General features: G+C 42.4%; 1 protein-coding gene across 1 annotated transcript in view; it reads right to left on the bottom strand.

Moving 5' to 3' along the window:
* Positions 1-3,006: 3,006 nt before the first annotated feature.
* Positions 3,007-22,651, bottom strand: part of GATB (glutamyl-tRNA amidotransferase subunit B) — a 42,687-nt gene continuing 23,042 nt past the window's right edge. Inside the window, exons 7-13 of the mRNA XM_005415712.2 lie at positions 22,430-22,514; positions 22,026-22,070; positions 19,939-20,128; positions 13,318-13,451; positions 12,858-12,936; positions 7,358-7,492; positions 3,007-5,096 (exon numbers count right to left, since the gene is read on the bottom strand). Of these exons, the coding sequence (XP_005415769.1) occupies positions 4,968-5,096; positions 7,358-7,492; positions 12,858-12,936; positions 13,318-13,451; positions 19,939-20,128; positions 22,026-22,070; positions 22,430-22,514 (797 nt within the window). The 3' untranslated portion in view covers positions 3,007-4,967. The remainder of the gene's footprint in view (positions 5,097-7,357; positions 7,493-12,857; positions 12,937-13,317; positions 13,452-19,938; positions 20,129-22,025; positions 22,071-22,429; positions 22,515-22,651) is intronic.

Genomic DNA, 22,651 nt, shown 5'->3' with positions numbered 1-22,651 from the left:
TACTTCTATTTTTAACACAGTTAAAATTAAACTCTGCAGCCAAGGCTGAGTGCTAGAAATTCTTTCTTCGCTACTTAGAGCACTGCCAGCATCTTTTTAGACAACTTTCTTCTCCTCTTCTGCAGCCTCAGATACAGGATACTTCAGTTATATGAGATAGTAAGTATCAGCTCTCCACCCTCAGGCCTGACCTCCTAAAAGACTTCCAGCAATGAGTAGTTGAGATGGTCGTGAGTGTCTGGTGTCAACTTTTAATTTGTGAGCATTTTCCTTGGTCCTCTGTTCATGGATAGTAACTGCTGAAAATCTGCATGAAACTGTCCTTAATTCACCCTGCCTGATGCTGTTGCACAGATGGCATCTGCAATCATTAGATCAGAGAGCACTGGAGTAGCTAAATGAGACTTCCAAGTTGGGGTCAAAGTCTCTATCTTCATTCCAGAGCTCCAGCCTTGATACAGCCACACTTGGGACAGCCTCCTGGCCTGCAGGATGTCCTACATAGAACACTTCAGAGTCAGGCTCTGTCTTCTATCCTGCAGACCCACCTGTCCTGTAGGGTTGTTTTATTTGTCTTTAAATAGCAGAAACTAAATTCTTTGAGGCTCTTGCTTCTGCTTTTTTAATGTGCTCATCAACTACTGCTAAGCAGATATAAACCAAAGCTGTTTGTTTTGCTCAGTACAGCGGTCCACTTTTTTTTTTTTTTTTTGGCTTTTTTAGAATTTGCTGTGAGCTCCATTTAGGGGAATGGGAAGGTGGTGGTTGTATTTAGGCTGCTGTATAAGGGCCTTGGCAGGCAAAAAGGATCCCATGTTTTGGCTGTATTGGTTCAGTCAAAGGGGTGTGAGGTGACTGATGAGCCCCTTAATGCAGGCTTGGATAGTGGGAGCAATGTGAGCTGGCCCAACTGAGCCTTCCCATTGCTAGGTCTGAGCACTGCCAGCTACCTCTGCTTTGAAGTTGGTAGCTGGTATCTCCACAAATACTGAAAAGGTTCATTATCTTGATCTCAATTGGCTCAAACCACTTTTTTCTTGTATCAAAAAGAAATTCACATTTTGTGTCTGCAAAAGAGTTTAAACATTTTAGAACTGACTGTTTCATAATACAGTGCAAAATTTATAGACTATGGCTGCTCTTTACCTTCCCTGGAAGGAAAGAATATTACAATTATCCCTTTTTAATCTTTCTTGTTATCCATTGTCTCTGGCAGCTGGAGGTTAAAATAGATTGAGACTTAAGAGTAAATCACAGAATGGTTGGAAGGGACCTTAATATAATTCTAACCCCCCCACTGTTGCAATACAACATGTAATGAACGACACTTAAATGTTGAGATGTTTAAGGCAAAAAAGAGCATGTTTATTTTTGACTTCAATACTTGTAGAATTCTAAAGGTGACTAGGGATTGGAGGATGAAATTGTTACTTCTTTAACTACACTGGTTAAAGTAACAGTTTATCAATTTTTTCTTTTTCTAGAAAGGATGCAAAACAATCATTATTTACATGAAAAGTGCATGGGAAACTTGATTACAAAAATGTAAGTATCAGAAGACTTAGAAGAACTTTAGAAGAACAGGGTGACACCCCACCATGGGCAGGGACACCTTCCACTAGAACAGGTTGCCCAAAGCCTCACCCAACCCGGCCTTGAACGTTTCTAGTGATGAGGCATCTACAGCTTTTATGAGCAACCTGTTCCAGTGCTTCACAGTAGAGATGTTTTTCCCAATATCCAATCTAAACCTGCCCTCTCTCATCTTAAAGCCATTCCCCCTCATCCTACCACTACGTGCCCTTGTCCTCCTCCAGCTCTCTTGTTGGCCCCCTTGAGGGACTGGAAGGTGCTATAAGGTCTCTCCAGAGCCTCCTCTTCTCCAGGCTGAACAGCCCCAACTGTCTCAACCTGTCCTCACAGGTGAGATGTTCCAGCCCTCTGATCATCTTCATGGTCTCCTCTGGACTTGCTTCGATAGATCCCTGTTCTTCCAGTGCTGGGACCCCAGAGTTGCATGAAGCACTACAGGTGTGGTCTCACCAGGGCAGAGCACAGGGGTAGAATCCCCTCCCCTGCCCTGCTGCCCACAGGGCTTTGGATGCAGCCCAGGACACATTTGGCCTTCTGGGCTGTGAGTGCACATTGCCAGGTCAGGTCAAGTTTGTCATCCCCCAGCACTCTGAAGTCCCACTTCTTTGCAGAGCCCCCCTTGTCAAGCCTGTCCAGATCCCTCTGGATGGTGTCTCTGTCCTGCAGTGACCATGCCACACAGCTTGTTGTCATCAGAGAACTTGCTGATGGATGAGGGAGCACTCAATCCCACTGTCCTTGTCACCAGCAAAGATGTGAAACAGGGCAAGGCCCAGTCACAACCCCTGGACAGTCCCACTCATCACTGGCCTCCATGTGGACATCAGAATATTGACTGCAGCTCTTTGAGTGCAACCAGCCAGCCAATTCCTTATCCCCTGAGCAGTCCACCCATCAAATCCATGTCTCTCCAGTTTAGAGATAAGGATGCCATGCAGGACAGTGTCCAGTGCTTTGCACAGGCCCAGGTGCGTGAGGTACTGACACAGACTCTACTCAGAGAGAACCCAGCTGATGATTTTTAACAGGTTTTGCAGAGACTAGTAAAGTATAATTCCATAGTAAAAGAGTGGATAAGAAGAATTAGCCCATAAGAGAGAATTATCAGCAGTAGCCTTGCTACATTAATTGAGATGCTTCCTTCATCACCTTATTTATTACTCTTCCAAATACATTGTTGGTTTGATTCCTCTTTTTAAAAGGCACCCACTGCAGCAGTGGGGAACTCAGCAGAGCAGCATCCAGCTGTGCCACAACAAACACTAACCTTTGGAGGATCACCTCTGGGAAACAACTGTGTTTTTCTAAACTGAGGGAAGATCTCGAAGATTCAAGATTTCATGGAAAAACCCTTGTGCCTTCTTGTTTCTTGCTGCCATGGCAAGAGTTGAACAGAATCCCAGTAGTTTATTGTATAATCTAAACCTTTATTGACTGAAAACTTACAGAAAACTCACACCGCTCTAAGTAAAACGGTAGGTTTTGCTCATTATGTGAAAAGTGATAGTAGAAGTATTAGTGTGAAGGTCAAATTACATGAAAATCCTATGCGTGGTGTGATTTGGGGAGTTTTTGGTGGTTTAGGCTTTTTGTTTGGTGGACTGGTTTTTGTAGGGTCACAGTTTTTGACTGCAGTTGTATTACTGCTTTTTGTAAGCTGTAGGATGATGTTTGAATTGTAAAGGTACTTTTTTGTGAATAATGCTTATACATTTTATTCATTAAATGTACTGAAAACCAAAGGGTTTTTTTCCTTCCAATGAAGGAGTTTGCACTTGAACCTCAGGCAATTTGTACAGCAACGTCCTCCTCAAGACATAACATCAGCACAGCCACTCAGGAGGAAGAACTGCCATCAGCCTACTTTGAACTAGTGCTGCAAGCACCACATTTGCCAGAGGTGTCTGAAGTCCCAGGGTCACACCTGCTGCACTCCTGTGACCATGTCTGCCCTGCAGGCACATCCTGAAGAACAATTCTGAAGAAGTAGCTATGAGGCCTGAGGTAGGTGTGATCTTTAAAAAGTATGGCTTAGCAGTCTCCAGGAGAGATTTAAGAACTTCAAGCATCTGGTACTAAATGGGATTTATTTCCCTACTATATGAAAATTTGGCAGGCTCCGTCTTGTTGCGTTTCCTGTTAATGGCTCAATCAGCTAAAGCTGGTTCAGATGGGGAAGTTTATTCTGGATCCCTGCATTTCAGTGATTACTGAAAGCCAGGAACTGAAAAACAAACTATGTAAAAAACCCCCAAAAAAACCTACCAGCACAAAACACCCCTTAGGATTAAGTAGTGGAGAAGGACTGAACCCCAGCTGAATCCAGCTCAGCCAACTGCATGTTCCATTCCTAAGCAGTACAGTTCCAAACTGCATGTTCCAAAGCAGTACAGTTCCAGGTGACAGGAGAAAACCATGTGCCAGAGAAGCAGCAGCCCTGGGCATTGGGTGTTTGTAACATGGAACCAAGTTCTTGCCTGCAGAGAAAAAAAACCAAACTGGAGCTGGGGCTATCCTGTTCAGGGCCAGGAGCTGGACTCCAACAGTCAACTCCAGCTATTCTATGATTCTGCTTGTTCTGTTGTAGGTTGTACAGGGCTGGCTGTACATCTGCTGTTCTGAGCCTCTGATGCCAGAATGGGATGTGACCCTCAGAAGGGCTCAGGCACACACTCCTCAGGCACTCCTCAGAACTGAGAGCAGGCACAGCAGGTATGTGGGTGCAGAACTGGGAGAAGGTGAGCAAACAATCTGACAGGGTGAGATGCCAGCACTTCTGTCTGTGGCACTACCCTTAGGCTCATAGTGAAGCAGCTCATGGCTTTATCCTTTCCCCTTTCCTCAGAAACCAGGAAGAATGATAGCAGTGAACTTTTGTTCCCTTCTGTTAAAGCATCGAGGCACACGTGGGCTCCTCAATAACTTCTGGGTGTTTTAATAATTGTTCCTGTTGTGCTCACAACGACAGGGAGTTATGGTGTGCACGTCCAGGCTGAGTATTTGAGACTGTGAATCCCCCTTCTCACAAAGAGGCAGACAGAAAAGCTGAGTTTGTACCCGCTTTATTGGAAAACTAACCCATGCGGTTTCAGCTCTCTGTGTACTCACAGAAACCTCTGGGAGCTTGTTTCCCAGGGCTGTGTAGAAATCACATTTCCAAGTGCCACATCAAAGCATGGAAGATGCACATGGCTGTATCCTGCTTTTCTCTGGCCCATCTGCCTTTGGCTGATGCATCCAGGGAAGGCTGGGACTTCAAGCTGCTTGAAGTATATCCAACAAGCACAACGCTGCACAAGGAGACACTAAAGTTGATTTGCAGACAGAACAAAGCACATGCTTCTTTAGTTGCTTGTGTGCTTTTTCTCTTGTGGCTACCCTGACAGCTTCTTCTCTAGTAATTGCTTCACCAGAACAGGATTGGACCGTCCTTCTGTTTTCTTCTGTACCAGACCAATTAACTTATTTAGAACTTTTGGATTTCCTGCCTTTATCGCCATAACCTTTAAAGGAAAAAAAATTCAACAGACACTATTGTTAGAGGAAAACTGAACATCTTCACTCATTCCCAACCAAGGTATGAATATTTTTGTTGTTTGGCCTATTGTGATAAAAGACTACATTTTGGGATAAAGTGTTATTTACAAAAACTGCCTTCAGCCTTGCAATAAGCTCCTGCTCTGCTCCCATGAGAGAACAGCAAGTCCCTACAGCATCAGGGCCTTACAACTAATAGAGAGAGCTCCTCTTATTGAAAGAGTCAGAAAATACTTTTGGATTTTACAGTGTCTGCAGCTTGAACAGCAACCTCCTGGAAAAAAGCCAGAGAAGTGAGATGGACTTTCCTTGCTAATAGGATCTACCATTTTACTGAATATAATGTCCTGTTATAACAGGTAATCTGAAGCGAATCAAAATCTATTTGATAATATTGGTGAGATCCTTCAAGCACAGACGTAGGTGTTTTTTCTTTCCTTCAAGCAAGTACTCCTTTGCAACATGATAATTAATTAACTGGTCAAATATGACCTCGTATCAGACAGCCTTTGATGCACAAATCGCCTGCTACATTGCAAGGGCCATGTTTAAAAGCTGAAAGGATCAGAAATTTCACCTTTGGGCCTTCCTAAAGGAGATGCTACTGCTGAAAGACAAGCATCTGGCTACTGTTTGTGTGGCAAGGAAGGCATTCTCTACCTTGTCAGAGTTACTGGGCAGAACACAATCGATGCAAAGAAACAGGATGACGTATTTGCAGATATTCAGGGAAGGGTTGCAAACAGGGAGCTATGCACTGTGCCAATACCAAATTCACATTGCAAATACTGCTTCACATTACAGTATCTGAATTATTGTCAGTCTAAAATCTTCTCTGTTGTGTTGCACAGTGGAAAGGACTCATTACTCTGGATCTGCTAGAAATTACCTATGTGGGGCAGAGTGCAGTACAGTCCTAGTCCTGCACTGTCATAAAGTGCTCAGTGTTGGTTTGAGCAGCTGTTTAGAAGCCATTTTGTTCTGAAAAAAAATTACTCTAAAACACATTGAAATGGGAGTGTGGTTATGGACCTTCCAGCTCCTTCACTTCCCAGTTAGTTCTAACATTCTCTCCCTCCCTGCCTATGCTTTCATACCAGCCTGGCAATACAGCAGCACTTTTATCAGGCTCTGCAAATGAGTCAAGTCAGATGGAGGTCACGCCGACCTACTGCAAGCTCATTTTATCAAAAGCTCTTGCAGAGCTCTGAGCATCCCCCAATGAGATCTGGAGTGGGTGGTATTGTTCTCAAAAGATGTTAATGTTTTTTTCCAAATGGCAAATGGAGCTAGACATTGTTTATATTAGAAGTAGGCTATTCACTTGTGCTTTTACATTTTTGCTCCAGAGAACATATAAGCACTTGTTTTCATTTTGCTTTTTATAAAGCAGATTATATAGACTCTGTCAAGATCCCTTCCCACTCCTCCCCTTCACGATCAACAAGGGTTTTTTTCCCTTTTCTTCCAGCTCAGACCTTGTTAGACTGAGCCACACTGGCTGCTGTGTGTCTTTCAAGGAGATGGGGAAGAGCCAATCATCCCCCACGGGGGAGCATTTGTGTTGCTGCCACAGCCCAGCAGAACAACAGAGTGGGCAGCAGCTCTGGAGCTGCTGCTGCTGCCCCAGGGCTCTGGCTCCTCCCCACCCCACAGCCACTGTCAGGCACGAGAGCCAGCGAGGCTCTTCTCTTTGGCAGTGGACAGAGACAGGGATATGGCAAAAAGTCAGATGCAAGCAGAATTTCTGCCTTGCCAGCTCTGATACAGTCTCTAATTCCATAACTAATACATGCCTTGCTGGCAGGTAACTTCAGCTCCAGAACAGTTTAAGAGTGTTGCCCCAATATCACAACAGATGACATAAAAATCAGAATTATGTGGCTGGGTGGCAGGGTCAGGTTAATGGCAGTACAGCTGGAGAGGGACAGGGCCCTGCAGTTTTGCTTTCCTGCATTAAAGTTTTATGGTCTTTCAGAATGACTTAGCACATTAGCCAGACTGGTAATTTGTTTTGCAGATCATTTTGTGTAAGCATCAGTTTCAAAAAACCCACTTAGCAAAATAAGAAAGAAGAAAAGCTTGATAATATCTTGGCAGCAGCTTTACTGCTATGGCTCTAGAGCTCAAATGCCATCAAAAGGGAAAAAAAGAGAGGCTATTTTAACCCTTTTTCAGTGCCACAGACTGCCACAGTGCAGAAGGTTCCCAGCACCATCATAATCACCTCATTTTTGTGTCCATCAATCACTGCCTGGCAGATCTGTTCAAGTTCTTTTTGATCCTGTAACAGTTCAAGTTTCTGTTCTTTAACAATTTCAAGGGGAGTCTTCCCTTCTCCCTTCCACAATTCTGCAAGCACCTGAAAATCACAATAAAAGCAGCAAATGTCACTGGCTTGACTTACCAACATTGTTTACATGCAGCATTTCGGTTATGGATCCAAGAAGCCCAGTTTTTGCTAAGAGCGGACTGTCTAAACGTGAACAAGGCCAAGATTTAATCATGTGCCTCTCCGAAAGAGCCCGTGTACCTCCCTCCTTTTCTGCCACCTGTACTGAGACAAAGCATTGCCACTTCCTGCACAAGTCCAGGTTAATGGCTGGCAGCAGGTGCTGCGCAGCCTCCACAGCCCCGGCCCTGCCCGCTCCCCCAGTGCTGGGGACTCTCCAGAGGGGACTGCTGAGCACAACCCCCTGCTCCTCTGGGCTGGCAAGGCTGCTCCTCTGCCAGTACTCCTGCTCTTCTCACATCATTCACAGACCTGCCTGGGAGCAGCAAGGAAATGCATCTCTATGAGCAATAGCTCTGCCTGGGAACTGACGATTAGCTGACTATTGTACCAAGTCCAATCCCAGGTAACTCATCCCATTACCAGGCCTTGCCAGCAGGCTGTAATGAGAATATTTATGACAAAGCAGAAGAAAAATGGTGCCAAGCAGAATGAATGCAGCAGCTCCAGCCCACCTATGCATCATCCCCAAGTACTGGACTGCTGGGCAAACCCAGGCCTGTGGAATAATCACTTGTTAATGCTAGTGTTTTCCTATACTGCAGCAGGACTACAGCCCTGGAATACACTTGAGAGGAGAGAACATTTATAAAAAACCAATTTCCTTGGGCAGTCATTTTCTGTATTCCCTTTGCTTTTATTTCAGGGCCGTGGGAGGAGAGTAAGAAAACCCTTATTAAAACAGCTCATTGTGCTCCATCCTAAGCTGAAGATATAGTTGTATATTTGGGCCATTGCTGTGTCCCAATATGGAAATGCATGTCATGTCAAAATTTCAGCATTAAATATTCCCTGTAGGATGAAGAAGAGGCTCTGATGGGAAGACAAGGAGGGGCATTCAAACTGCATGTTAAATAATTTGCAGGGCAGCAAGAGAACTCAGGTAGAATGATGCACATGGGATGGGGTCTTAACTATCCCCCCAGCAATTTGCTTCAGCATGACAAATTTATGGGTACAAAAGACCTTTGGTTAAAGAGTTCTCTATTCACAGCAAGTATTTAAGAACTGTGCATTCATACAATTGCTGCAAGAGGGTATTTGTTTGCCAGTGGCACTCTGAAGCTTTTTATGGGATCTTATCAACTCTTCTGGAGACCTTGTGAGAAGGTAATGACACAGCTGTATTGTGGCAGCTAGATCTTAATTTTTCCTTGAGAGAGGGCCAAAGGCAGATCACAATATTGAAGTTACTGATAAGAAGCCAGAGATACAATAGCTATAAGTAAAGCTTTCAGATCTTTACACTGAATAAATCAGTGCTGTATATGATGTCTTCTACAAGATCTTCCTTCTAGTGTGATATTTAAAAATCATCATGCCAGTGCTACCTGGAATAACCCTAGAAATAAGTATATCATATCCAACAGAGATTCAGCCTGTCTGCAGCTGTTTGCCTTTTTTTGTGATGGTGTTTTTTGATTTTTTGGTTTTTGTGGGTTTTTTTTTTTTTTTTTTTTTTTTTTTTTTTTTTTTCTTTTTTTTTGTTGGTTTTTTTTTTTTTTTTTTTTTTTTTTGGTTTTTTTTTTTTTTTTTTTTTTTTTTTTTTTTGTTGCACTTTATTGCTACTCCTGGCAGGCCTTCTGCTTCTTCTCTGAGGGATGAAGCAGGAAGGTTTCTGTCTTGGAGGCCTCCCAAGGCAACCATACTGTATGTCACCTGTCAGAATGAGCCCTGTCCTTGCCAGGCACAGCACAACCTCTAGCAAAACACCCTGGACAGTCTAAAGTACTGCACAAATCAGAGTGGACAATGAATAAGCCTTTTCACTCTCCTGGAAAAAGGCAGATGGGATTTTTAGGACTGTATGTATTCAAGCAGGATGCCATGGGCTGCAGGAATGGGAAATCTGCTACAAACAAAACCTATGCAGCCAACCATGGCAGAGTTACCCAGGAGCAACACGTAAATCAGGCTGACTTAGATCAGGGGCAGGACAGCTTGACAGTCAGAGATCCAGCTCTGATTCCCTGTTATGCCTATGCCAAATATTTCCTGGCACTGAGGAAGCTTGCCCATTAGAAACCTTGAAGGCACCAGATTTTCTCTGTGACAGCTGCATCATGTGTCCCTGCCCATTTGGTAACAAGCATCTCCACTTAGTAGAGCAACAATGTTATCAAGGCCCTTGCTTGTTTACAGGTATGTAGGAAAGCAGAAAGAGATGTGGCCAAGACCTGTCAAAGATGCACTTTTAAAAAAATGTGCTTCTCCACTTGGCAAGGAGTACAAATCTAAAGAAAGCAGTTTAAAAAACGATTTCAACTCATTTACACAAACTGCCTGCACCAGCACAGGAGGATCAAATTATGAAGTCTCCAGAGCCAAAACGTGAATCTCAGGCCTCATTTCCATTACTGAAATCTCAGTAGCTTCTACTATTGATTCTTGCCTGTGTGTGATTAGATTTTAATGATGTTTTGTGGTCTCCACCTATGCAGGCTTAGCAGCATTGGTCAAGATGAATTAATCAGGACTTGCACGTCTGGCTGTCATGGGCATCACATCAAACATTTTGCAGCTGGTGACCGTGCCAGCCGACTGCTGTGCCTAAGAATGCTCCAACTGGAAACCCTAGCTGCAGTGACTTGCTGCCAAGGACAGGAGGAAAGCAGCAGGTAGCACCACTCCAGCAAGTCCTGTGGGCACCTCTCCTTTCCAGTGATGGAAGCTGTCATGTCTGGCGGGTGTCCCTCAGCCTCTCAGAGAAGGGGGGGGACAGGTTGGGTCCAGTCCTCCAGATGGTGTAGTCATAATTGTCAAAGCAGATGCTTCTGTTTAGATATGGGTACTGTACTCATTTCCCTACTATCTACTTTAAAGTAGGGGTGCCAAGTGGATCTATTGAAGTTATTCCTATGTGGGTGACCTATGCAACTGCAGAAGCCAGCAAAACCCAAGGTCTGCTCTGCTCCACGGCCTGCTGGGCTTGGATTCCCCATGAACCAGTGACAAGGGTGTCCATACGGAGTTGCTCCAGGATGGTTGCTGGCAGCAGGGACAGGTTTCCACTTCCCTGGCCCAGGAACCAGCCTCCTCCCATAATGCCATTACTCACAGGCAGGTCTGTTACGCCAGGCATGGACCTGCTGCCAGCCTGGCAACTTGAGAAGCAAGGCCCCCATCACAGGCACACTCCCCATCAGACAGGTTTCAGACCTGGGTGAGCAGCAGGGACTCCTCACACTGTGGGCTTCAAAATGGGGCCTCTGGGCTGAGCCACAGGCAACATGTATCCATCTGATCCAGGACATGATCACCCACAGCCCCACCTGCCAGCAGAGCTGGAAGCTGCTCCTCCTTTTGCATAGGCACGCCAGCCTGGAACTGCTTTGGAGACCTCTGGAGTGGATGCTATATTTGATGGCAAGCTGGACATGAGCTCTGTAATTATGTACATGGTAATTATGTGAGCACACAGTGCCCTTAGCTTAGCACTGCAGCCCACCACACAATGCTCAGTGTGTACAGCCAGTGCTCACGGCTTTTATCTGCCTCTTTTACTGCCTTAGACAGCAGAGCCCAAACACAAAGCCTTTTCAATAATTTAGGCGCCTAACAGCTTCCCGCAGCGAGCACATATGTGTACACATGTCTGTGTGCTCATCCCATCGGACCCTTCCATCCTTTCCCACTGGATCGGTGTCTGCCACTGCAGATCATGCTCCCCTCCCCAGGAGCTGCAATTCATCTGCTGGTGTGTATATATAGCCCTTTCTGCCCTCGGGCCATCCAGCATCTCTGCCTACTGCTGAGAATTGTTATAAACATTTGTTACTCTTCTGACATCCAGGCAACCAAAATACTTTTCTAAATGTGGCAAGGTTTCTGCAGTTTGATAGCATCATCACTGGGTGAGGGCAAACTACTGCAACTTCTGGGTCCAGTTTCAGATCACTGAGGACAACATGCACATTACAAGGAGTTGGTAATTAAACAACAAATGCATTTCTGAAACTCTTGACACTTGACAGAAGTGCCTGGCAAACAAATGTATCACAAAGCAGAAAATCCCATTGAAGAGCATTAGTACCCTGTCCCTACCTCCACAAGGAAGAGATTCAGACTGGAGTTCTGAAGCTTCCTTTTCAAACACAGACACCAAACTGATGGGTGTGCCACAACCCCACAGGCAAAGAGCTGCTCTGCATTCCAGTGCTTTTCCTATTAATACTTTATCTCCTTTTTGAAGCTTTTACTTTTCCAATACAAAATTTCCAAACACACATGCCTGAAGCCAGGCACTTAAATCCCTACTGTCTTATGCAGCTGGCTATCCACAGACACAGACCAACTTAATTAAGAACCACAAGCATCTCCAAAAAAAGAAAACAAACCAGAAAGTTCATTCACAGTTCATTAACAGTTTCACTGATAAACTGAAACAGTCACCTAATGCACTTAACTAGAGTATAATAATTAATCTGAAAAGATAAATCATTCCATATAAATGAGCTTGCAACAATTTAAGGTGAATGACTGATTATGGTCCATCACAAAAACGCCTCTAAATTTTGTCTACAAACAGCAGTATTGTTCCCATCATAACCAGTTCACAATTTTAAATATAAATCATCAAGAGCTGCTTTTTCAGACTGTCCTAGGCTAGATGGAAAGAAAACCAACCCAGCTTTACTTGCTTGAGAGCTTCATGACAGCACTTGCTCAAAGAAGCAAGGATAAAAGAAAGGCCAGACCTCTGTCACTTTTGACTCAGGTACACCAATGCAGAACTCTTTTTGTGACTCCACTTGGATGAATTCTGTCCTTTCCCATTGCTAATGCTTGGGAACGTAGACTTTACTGTCCCTAGGAATCTAGTAACTGATACTCTCATCTTAACTGCAAGCCATGGATTAGCTCCCACTGACCTTTCACGCAGGCCTGACTGGAATAGTGAAATTGAGATCTACTGTCTGCTCTGTTCAGAAGCAGGATTTATTTGAGTTCAGTTCACATTGTTTAAGTCTACTATTTAGCTTCTACCCTCTTCTAAAAGTGAATATGCAGATATGTCTCTAAGATAATATAAAAACATAAGGCATTTGCATCTGTATGTATATAGCATAGATACAGAAGTTGTCCTTTATCAACAGTGTAGATAATTTCCCTTTAAAGCAACCATAGTACTACTACACAAAGATTATGAAATTGCTACCCAACTGACGTAAGCAGACAAAGATGCAGGGTACAGCAAAATCAAAAATGTACTTACCTGCTTTGCTGCTGTAGAAGAAATTTCTTTTTTTTCTAGAAGGTTCAAGAGGTCAGCCAGGAGAAAAGAACTGACTGGGCTAGGGAAAAAGTGGGCAGAAGTTACCTCAGAGAATAAGGTGCTGTAATGTATCTGTGCTACTGCTGCTTGCCTAAAAATCACACAGTTCAGTATGACAAGCTATTTTTCCTCATGTTCAGAACTAATTGGTAAGGCCTGACTATGCCTTACCATCATCACACTCCAAAGACTAAACACTGACTGCTGCTCTTAACTACATGATCCTCTTGTCTGCCATGTATTTGTCTAACTCCACTGAGCAGGACAGAGCCAAGGCCTGTGCAGGACTGCCTGGAGTAACAAACTTCACAGGGAGCAACTAAAGCAATGGAGTGACATGGTACCAGTCATGGGAAAAGGATCACTCTGTCTCACCACTGCAGTAATGAAGAAGACTGACCTTTCCTTTACTGTAAGGGAATGTTGTTTCAAGTAACTGAGCAGGTCCTTTAGAATCCAGCCGATCACCTTCTTCGGCTTCATTTGGGTCTGTTTTACCACACTTTCAAAGAATTCTGCTAGTCCGTCTTCATTCTGTTTATAAAAAGTTAAATGTATCAAAGGGATACTGGAGTGCAAACATGATTACAGAATCACAGAATTGTTAGGGTTGGAAGAGACCTATAGGGATCATCCAGTCCAACCCCCCTGCCAAGGCAGGGTCACCTGGAGCAGGTGACACAGGTTACAGGTTACAACTAATTATACAATTACACTCAGCAGATAAATGCTCAGTCCTAAAGTAAACTTCAGCTGTGAATTCATGGCAAAGTCATACGACTTTGGAGTAATTTTGTTAACGTAACAGCCAGCAATCTTATGCCTAGAACAGGAATATAGAGTTTATCTGTCAGCCTGTCTGTTTCAGTGGAACTTCCAACAAATGAGCTATCATTTTTCTCTTAATGCCTCCCTAAAAGTAGCATTTGGACAGAAGCTTTCTCATCTTTGCAAGTGTTTTATGTATAATACTAGAAAATACAATGCTCTCATAGGCTGTCATGCTACCTTTTACCAAGAAGAGCTTTTTCCTGAAATTGTCTGCAACTACATCACTCCTGATCTTGAAATCACTTCTATTTATTTTGGCTCGAACTAGTAAGTTTAGCTTGCATTTACCCTTCAGAGATATGGAAAGGTCATATGTAAGAAGCAGGGTTTTATTTTCCAGTTTTTTTTTCTGAGAAGCTATGGTAAGCTTTTACACAGCACACTAACAGCTCAGAAGATATGACAGTGGGAGATTCAATTTATAGCCTAAGTGAAATCTGAGATTGTTTTTAGAAGAACCGATACTGCACAGTCTGTTGAATGCTGTGGTGTTTGTCATCAAGGCACTGATGGACCTTTAAATGCAGCACAGAGCTCATTAGGTTTACTGAAGGCTGAAGAGGTATGAAGTGGCAGCTCCTACCTTTTAAAGGAGGAATCCAAATCCAGCATGCCGCTGGACTTCTGCAGTATGTGCCATAAACACACAGGAGGACAAGCCAGCTCTCAGAAGTCAGGAGGTAACAGCTTAGAGATAGCCAAGGAGCTATTCTAAGTATACAGTCATCACAGTAAAAACATTTCTCAAACACATACTGACTGCAGCCAGATCTCTGAACAGTTACGAGGAAAAAGAGAGCAGGGTAACCACAAAAAGCCTGAGTTCTCCACTCACATCCCATCAAAACAGTCTCATTTGTCCTTGTTTTTAAAGGCCATTTACTGCCATAGCAATACAGAATTTTAGACTTTTCTTCTCCAAACTTTCGCAACACAAACTTCCAAAAGCTCCGGACACCACATATTTCACTGATAATGATGTATGGCTTTTGAGAAGACTGCAAACTACTGATTCTGTGAAACAAATCAAAATGTACCTAGATTAACATCAGTGCTGTAAAACTGGTGTGACAAAAATCAGACCCCTCCCCTTCACCTTGAGACCATGACCAAAAAAACCAAGTTCTCAGCCTGGGAAACCACTGAGGTCTCTTGTGAACCAAGGTAAACCTTCTAACTCCCACTAGTTATCTATCTAATACACATTGACATCATTCTATTCTTCTCCACTATTCTCATTTAACTAGCAGTTACTCTCTAATCAAATTATGCAAAACTAAGGCTAAATAGACTAGAGGAACAAATTTGACTTAAAAAAAAAAAAGCAGTAAAGGAATGACATGATTACCAAAGCACAGTAAACTTGATTAAAAACTGTGTGTTAAGCAGAATTCCTAGAATGATGTATTGCCAAGTACTGTACTCTTTCTAATTCACCTCAGGGTTCAATAGCACAAACAAACACTCATTATTTAAATAGTGGGTTCCTTTACACAGCAACGATTGTCCAATCTAGGTAGGAAAAAGTGAGCATGTCTGAATGCTGGGTTCTTTACACATGCTGCAGAAGCTTTTACAAACATTCCAGGCAGAGTAGGTCTAGCTACAACATTATGCACAGGCAAATAATGTCTGCAGATGCCACATGTCTGAATGCAGCTACACAGCTCAGACACACCACGTCCAGCACTTCCATCATGTACAGGCTACAGAGTGTATCCCTAGCAGTGGGCACATCCCAATTTCTGGATGCTTACAGCCTGGCTGGAGTTACAGTTCTGATCTTGCTGCCAGACCTTTGAAAAATCAAGGACAAACATATGCAGCCTTCGCATTTTAATCAGATGATTTCCAGGCAGCAAATGCAGAGAAGCCCAGGAAAACTCAGGGAGACAGACTTACATATGGTACCAAGTCTCTGAACCCCATACTCACTACCTGTGCACACGTAACCAGAAACATTCCCCAAAATTCCCCTGCATTTCATTTTGGGTTTTTTAAAGAGAATGTCATTTTCTGTAGCCAAAGAGAAGGAAAACCCAGTAATGCTAGACTGAAATGAGTATGGCAGAATGTCAAAACATCAGAATGACTGACAGAAATGAAACATTTTCCTTGTTTTCTTGTCATATTAAAAAAATACAGAGATAACTTGATTAGCTTCAGTTTCTAGATACTGCACTACTTGACTTCAATTTGGTGTACATTTTGGAAAACTTTCTTCTGAAATTCACTCCAACTACCAACACACTCACAGACCTGTCCCTTGCGGCAAATCTGAGCTGAAAACTGCACGCTCCAACAGGATTTACAGGAATGCTGACTGCCTGTTCTCTCTTCATTCGGAATACTCTACTCTGAACTTCATTGAAAGGAAACCAAAAATCTGGAATAGCAGCATCATGTTTCTAATCCAGGCCACTCCATGCTTCCATTACACACCAAATATGCTGTAATTTATTCATGTGAGTCTCACTGGCATGAAACCTGACATACCAATATTTAAATCAGATGCAAATTTCTTTCTTAAACACGTTTTAAAATTATGATTTCATAGCAGTGAGACGTAAAAAACTCTAGTGATGTAGTGATTTCAGGTACCTTTTAAACAAATTTAAAACAATACTTTATTTTGCAGAATACCAGGGCCATTGGGACTGTAATGCAAACTTATTCTTTTAAAGACCAGTAATGTTTCCCAAAGAACTAAAGAAGAAAACTGCTTCAATGTTCAAAAATAAAATGTAATTTGCTGCTTTGTTATTCCCATTTTCACCATCACAGTTCCTACAATAACCAACCATGAGGTAACAACTGCTGCAAAAATGTACAAGACTGTCAGGGGAAAAGAACCCCAGAACATCCAGGAGAAAAGCAGCCCAGTCAAAGAAAGTTCAAACTTTTTCCTAAAGCTTCTTGTAAAATGATTTGCATTCTAAAAGAAGCATAAGTTCACCTGCATACTAAGATGTCTGAGAATGGCAGGGCGTGAAACAAAATGGTCAAAACCAATTTGTCCAGCAACCACTTCTGACTGTTTGAAGGAGTCACCAATGTGATTGTTCCATCAGGGCAATCAGCCCAAGTGGAGCAGCCACTTTTATCTGAGTAAGCAGAGGACTAGTACATGCACAGGAAGACTAGGAATTCACATGACAAAGGAAGCGATCAGACTGTTTTTTTCTCATGCTGTGCTGTGACAATTGATATATTTTCTGGTTGGACCTCCCTGGACCTCAGCAGGCATTTTGAAAATGAAGCATTGCATTAACGCATTAATACATTAATGTCTGCATTAATACATTAATGTCTATGCCAATATAGCTTATTTTTTTACTCAACTGATAGCAAGATGAAAATATTGTAATACCATAACTGGCAAAGTTGTCAGAGATCCTTTTTGACTGACATATTTGCCAGCTTACCAGTTTACAGAGCAAAATAGAAATTGCATGAAGAAATTGAGTACCCAAACACCATGGAGTGTACATGGCTCAAAGAATTATGAGTAAGAATAATTCTGCATGAAGAAAAATCAGAAACGTCATTTATTTCTGCAATTTATATAAAACTGCCAAAAATGAAGGCATTTACACATAAGTCATTTCAGATATGAAGATATTAATAGGGTACCTCTTCTCTTTCAGTACATCCTGTAATTAGGCAAAGGAGGAATCTCAGTTTCTCAACACCACAGTATGTACAGGCAGCTCCTGTGTATGAGGACAAAGCTCTGGAAGCAAGCTCAGGAGCTAGCCTGCATGCTGGAGTATGTGTGTTTGATTGCAACTTTGGCACAAAATGCTTTCTCTATCAAACTGGTGCAGAACAGACTTTGCATTTTAGAGCCATTCCTCTACAACTGCCATTTATTTAATGAGCACTCCTGGGCACTCTAACCTGAAAGAATGCTCATTAGATGTGTGCATCTGGCCCTATCAGCAATCCTGTGCAGCCTCTGATGCAAGCTGAAGGCAGCGACGGACACGGCGCTTCCCAATGAATTAAGGTTAACGGGTGTCCCAGTGCACAGGCAAGCAGCTCTGCTGGGGAGTGTGCAGGCTGACATTCTAATGCGCAATAAAAGGAGACCTGCAACAAAGAATGTGCTCCCTTCATGCATTCAAATGGATGCATTAGCTTATTACAAGCTGAATCCCAAATTTCAGCTTGGAGCTTATTAATTGTCTTTCGCGTTGCAAAAAGGAGAAGGAGAAAAGCAAAGGCAATAAAGGAATTCAGAGAACAGCTGAAAGAAAGGGCAGTTGATGAGGCAAATGCACAGGGCTAGTTGGCAGAGATGACAGAAACCACCCATACCAGCAACTTGATACCCACAAAAGGTGGGCTGATGCCAAGTGAAAAGAGTGGGTGCCCTGGGCGTGGCTGCCATAGAGTTTATGTTCTAAAGAGGGTGCCGTGGTTTGGATTTGTGACCACAGCAACACTGACAACACACAGGTGTTTTGGCTACTGCTGAGCAACCTTCTTTCTCCATGCTGTCCCCCACAGCATATAGGCCAAGGATGAGCACAAAGAAAGGTGGGACAGTCTAACAGCCAACCCAGACTGGTTATATTCCCTGCCCTGCTCAACAAGGACAACTGAGGGAAGGGTATTTTGGGGGATGTAGTCAGTGTCATTGGCTGCAGACTGGCAGGACATCAGTCTACTTGTGGAGTGGTGAGTGATTCTATTTTGCATAATTTTTAGGTTTCCCCTTACTCCGTTCCTTCACTTAAGTGTTTTTCTCAAACCACAAGCCTTACTTTTGCTTTTCCTAACCTCCTCCCTGTACTACTGGCTTGGAAAATGCACAAGCAGCTGTAGTACTTAGCATCTGGCAGGACCAATGCACTACAGAGAGGAAGAAGTAGAAAAATTCACAAAAAAAAGGATGCAGGACCTATCTACCCTTTCTACTCTTACACTTAATTTAATATGTTAGAAATATGGGAAAAAATGCATGCATGAACAGGAATGCTGGCAGCAAAATAATATTTTGCAGCTTATACAATGAAATAGAAATGTAAGAACTGCTGACACCTCTCAATACTGTGACTGCAGTCTTGTGACGTTGATGAGAATTATGACTCACCTGCCCACCACACAGTCTGCAACTCACTAAAATGGCACAGCAGCATAAAAGCAGTTTTCCTAACAGCTTTCCTCAGAACACAGAATAATTTTCTTCCTGTAGAATCAGCCTCTGTACAAGTGTATTAAATTACAGACATACAAAGAAGGGATATGAGGTAGTTATGTGCACTGCTCTCCCTTCATTTATAGTCAAAGGAAAGGATCTCCTCCAGAGGACAATTTAAAGTACTTACAGTTCTGCTCTGAATCTCACTGTGAAAAAGTCCTTTTCCTTCTGTCTCCACTACTGACAGTGGTAACCAAAGTGGGACATTCTCCTAGCTTAGCTGGGTATGTGAAATGTCTAATCTAGGATGAGTATACTAACTCCCTCCCCAGAGTTACCACTGCCAAAGAGAGATGACAGTTTGCATTCTTAAGAAGCTCACAGTCCTCTAGAATAATTTTAGGAGTTATGAGATTTTGCTGTCAGTTCCTTATTTATAACAGTATTTGCCACATTGTTTCCCTTCTCATCTCTCTTCTGAACCAATCCCTAGTAAACTGCACTATGAGGTCAAAGTTGACACTGTGCAACCATTTGGGATATTTCCCTAAGAATAAATGTGAGGGGAAGGAGCGGAAGCGTTTCCAATAATGTGGAAGGTAGGTCAAGGAGCACATGAAACTGAAAGCTTTAGACTTTGGATTTTGATTTGCGTTCACTAAATATGGTCAATGTGCCCAGTCTTGCAGTAGGCCCAGAGCTGAAGAGCAGACACTTGCAGACAAGGGACAGTATCCAGAAGCTGTACATTTGTTGCAGTCAGTCAGGGGTGCAGCAGTGTCTAGACAGACAAGATCAATATTAAGTACCAGTTATTTGACTGCACTTTGCATGAGAAACACTTCTTGGCACACTGTGTGGGGTTCATTTTTTCCACCATTTTATGTGTATGGCTCCATGGTACAAATATGCATTGGACACACTTCCAAGTTACAATGTTCATAAGGACTGACAGCTGGTTAATATGACATTTGTAAATCTTTTCAAGAACCATGCACCTTTGAAGTTTCTAGGCTTATTTTAGCATTTGATCAATAGACCTACCAATAAGGTGAAGCTGTGTTCAGGAAGAATCCCATACTGTTCAACAAGCTTTTTCCTTTTCACACTGGGGAGGTCAGGAAGTCTCTCATGAATCCAATCAATATTTATCACTTGCTGATGGTTCATATTAGCTGGCAAAGATTTTGCATCGTACAGAATCAATGGGGGAAGGTTTGGCTCTGGCATGAACCTAGGAAAAATGAAGAAAAACTCCTTTATAATTATTTTCACTCAGAAGCTAAGCAACAAGGAGTAACATTTATATCTCAAGTTTATACTTCCCTGAAAGCTGTATCACCCTTTCAACTAAACAAAATATTGAAAATTAAAAAGCTGGTATATCACTGATAAGTAGAAAGAGATCAGGCCCCAAACTGTTGCAAAGCCTCTCTTTTTTTTTTCCTTCAGGAATTTTCCACCAGTTGCTACAGAGTTCGTAATACAAAAGAGGTAATTCAAACACTTCTGCACCAATAATAATAATAAAAAGTCCCAATAGCACCAGTAAAAGATATGGAAACAGCCCACTCTTTTTGGCATCAAGCATGAATTACAGACCTGGATAAAAATGGGAGTGGGCTGGCAGGGAAGAACTTGGATTGACAGCCAACTGCCAGGAGTGATCTGGGCAGGTTGTAACCTTTTCCAGCCAAACTTCAAAAATCTTGATGAAATCTCATGCTGTGCTAAAAGCAAAGTTACTTTGCTCAGCAGGGTGCTATCACAGAACAAAAGGCTCCCTTAAAGAGAAGGCCAATTCAAATGACTCAAATAACTGCGATTGAAGTAGAAACTTCACTCTTACATGATCAAATGAGGGGTTCAAAACCACTAGAATAAAGGGCATTGAGCTATAATGACTTCTATTTAAAATCTGCCTAAACACAGATTTTAAGATTAATGTATAATGTGCAGCACTAAGTTACAAAAACCCCAAAAAACATAGTTTACAGCTCAATACTGTTAATAATCTTAGTACTAGTAATAATCTTTATGGTCTTTTTTTGAAATATCTTAGATTCATCAATTTTTTCTAGGTTTTAATGAATAATCTTTTGCATTTTTTCAAATTAGTCTTTTTAAATAAGCCTCATGCCTGCCCCTACCATAACAGGGAATTCATGAAATTATCACTGCTGCATTTCTACAAAAACACAGTCTAAAAAGCAGATTTAAATTCAAAGTTTGTGGGATGTTTTCAAAATTGTTGCTCTGCTGTAGCAAGATCAGTGGTAGAATATAAGATCTGACAGGAACACAGAGCTGACCAAGCTAGGAAGCTCTGGAAGTTCTCCAGCTGGAAGGTGAACTGGGATTAACAGGAAGCTCTCCCAGGGATGCAAAGCTAGGGAACTACTGGGAGGATTGGCACTGTGATGGCCCCAAGCAGCTGTGCTGCTGCCTTACAGTGTTGCCTCAGAACTCTGTTCCCAGCAGCACTGCTTTGCAAACAGGACTCATGCCTTGTCCCCTCAGCCTCACAGTTAAATCCTTCCTGGGTGACTTTATGGTTCAGTGTTTGTCATCTCAGACTTGTGAAAGGCTAAGTACTTAGCAAGGTAGCACCTTCATTAGGTCTACGAAGAACTTCAAGGTAGAAACCTGCCCATGAAATGCTGACACCTTTCAATAGCAGCTAGGATTTTCAAACAGTGTTTGTGATCTGTGATCACAGAATCCAAGCATGGAGAGGCAGAGCTGAAGCTGAAAACTGCTTCCCTCTGTATTTAGTTAAAGCAGGCGCAATGCTGAACTCAGAAATTCTGATGTTTTATGTCAGGCATTCTTAAGAATACACTTATACTGGCCATACAGTAAACCTTCAACTTTCCCACTTTGAGCTGAAGTACTCCCAGCCTATTCTTTGGGAAAGGTCCAGGGATTTTACCAGAAATGAGAGACAAATCCAGATCTGAACTGCTCAGACCAGCACTGATTTTGATGGGCCTTTGCCCCTTCCAGTGGAAGGTAAACTTCCAACACATCCTCACTGTACTGACTAACCTTATATCCTTATTACATTGGCTACACTTCAGAAATTTAATAAATTCTCAGTTTGTGAAATGTTAAGTCTATTAAAAAAATACCTATAATCCTGTTTTCCTTCTTTGTCTCTCATTGGTACTGTGCACCTAAAATAAAAACAAAACAAGACGTAGTAAGAGATACACCACAGAGTTAGTTTTATGGCAAAACCACAACCCAAAACCTCTGGCTCATGAAGATTACAAGAGCCTCTTAAAACGACTTCAAAAAATAAGTGTATGTAAGAGGGCAGTCATTTTCACAGACTCTGCTTGATGCAGGACACAATCTGTTGTGAAAAAGCTTCAGCCTTAAATCACTCCCTAAGAGGAGACTATACTTGTGAACATTAACTTTAGAAGACACAAGTTGAGCAACACTATATTACAGCTCCTGATCATGTCACTAGGTATATGTGGGCACTCAAAAGTAGCTATTCCTATGTTCCTCCAAAATAAAAACTCACCCAAGCTTGGAATCAAAGGCTCTCGTTTCATTCAAAATTGTCCCTCCATTTTCAAGTTCTTCAATTTGCCTCTGTATTTCATAGTCTGACAGTAATAAAAGAAAAAAGAGTAAGCTTGTTAGACTACACTAATAGCTTTAGTGCACTTCACTATTTCATTTTTCACTGCTACGCCATAATGGAAGACTTCGTTGTTTTAACCTTAATGAAATCAACAGCAGT

Source organism: Geospiza fortis, unplaced genomic scaffold (genome assembly GCF_000277835.1).
Source record: "Geospiza fortis unplaced genomic scaffold, GeoFor_1.0 scaffold40, whole genome shotgun sequence".
In the NCBI taxonomy this organism is placed as follows: Eukaryota; Metazoa; Chordata; class Aves; order Passeriformes; family Thraupidae; genus Geospiza; species Geospiza fortis.
Note: the sequence above shows the minus strand (reverse complement) of the source record. Positions and strands in the feature narration are given on the sequence as shown.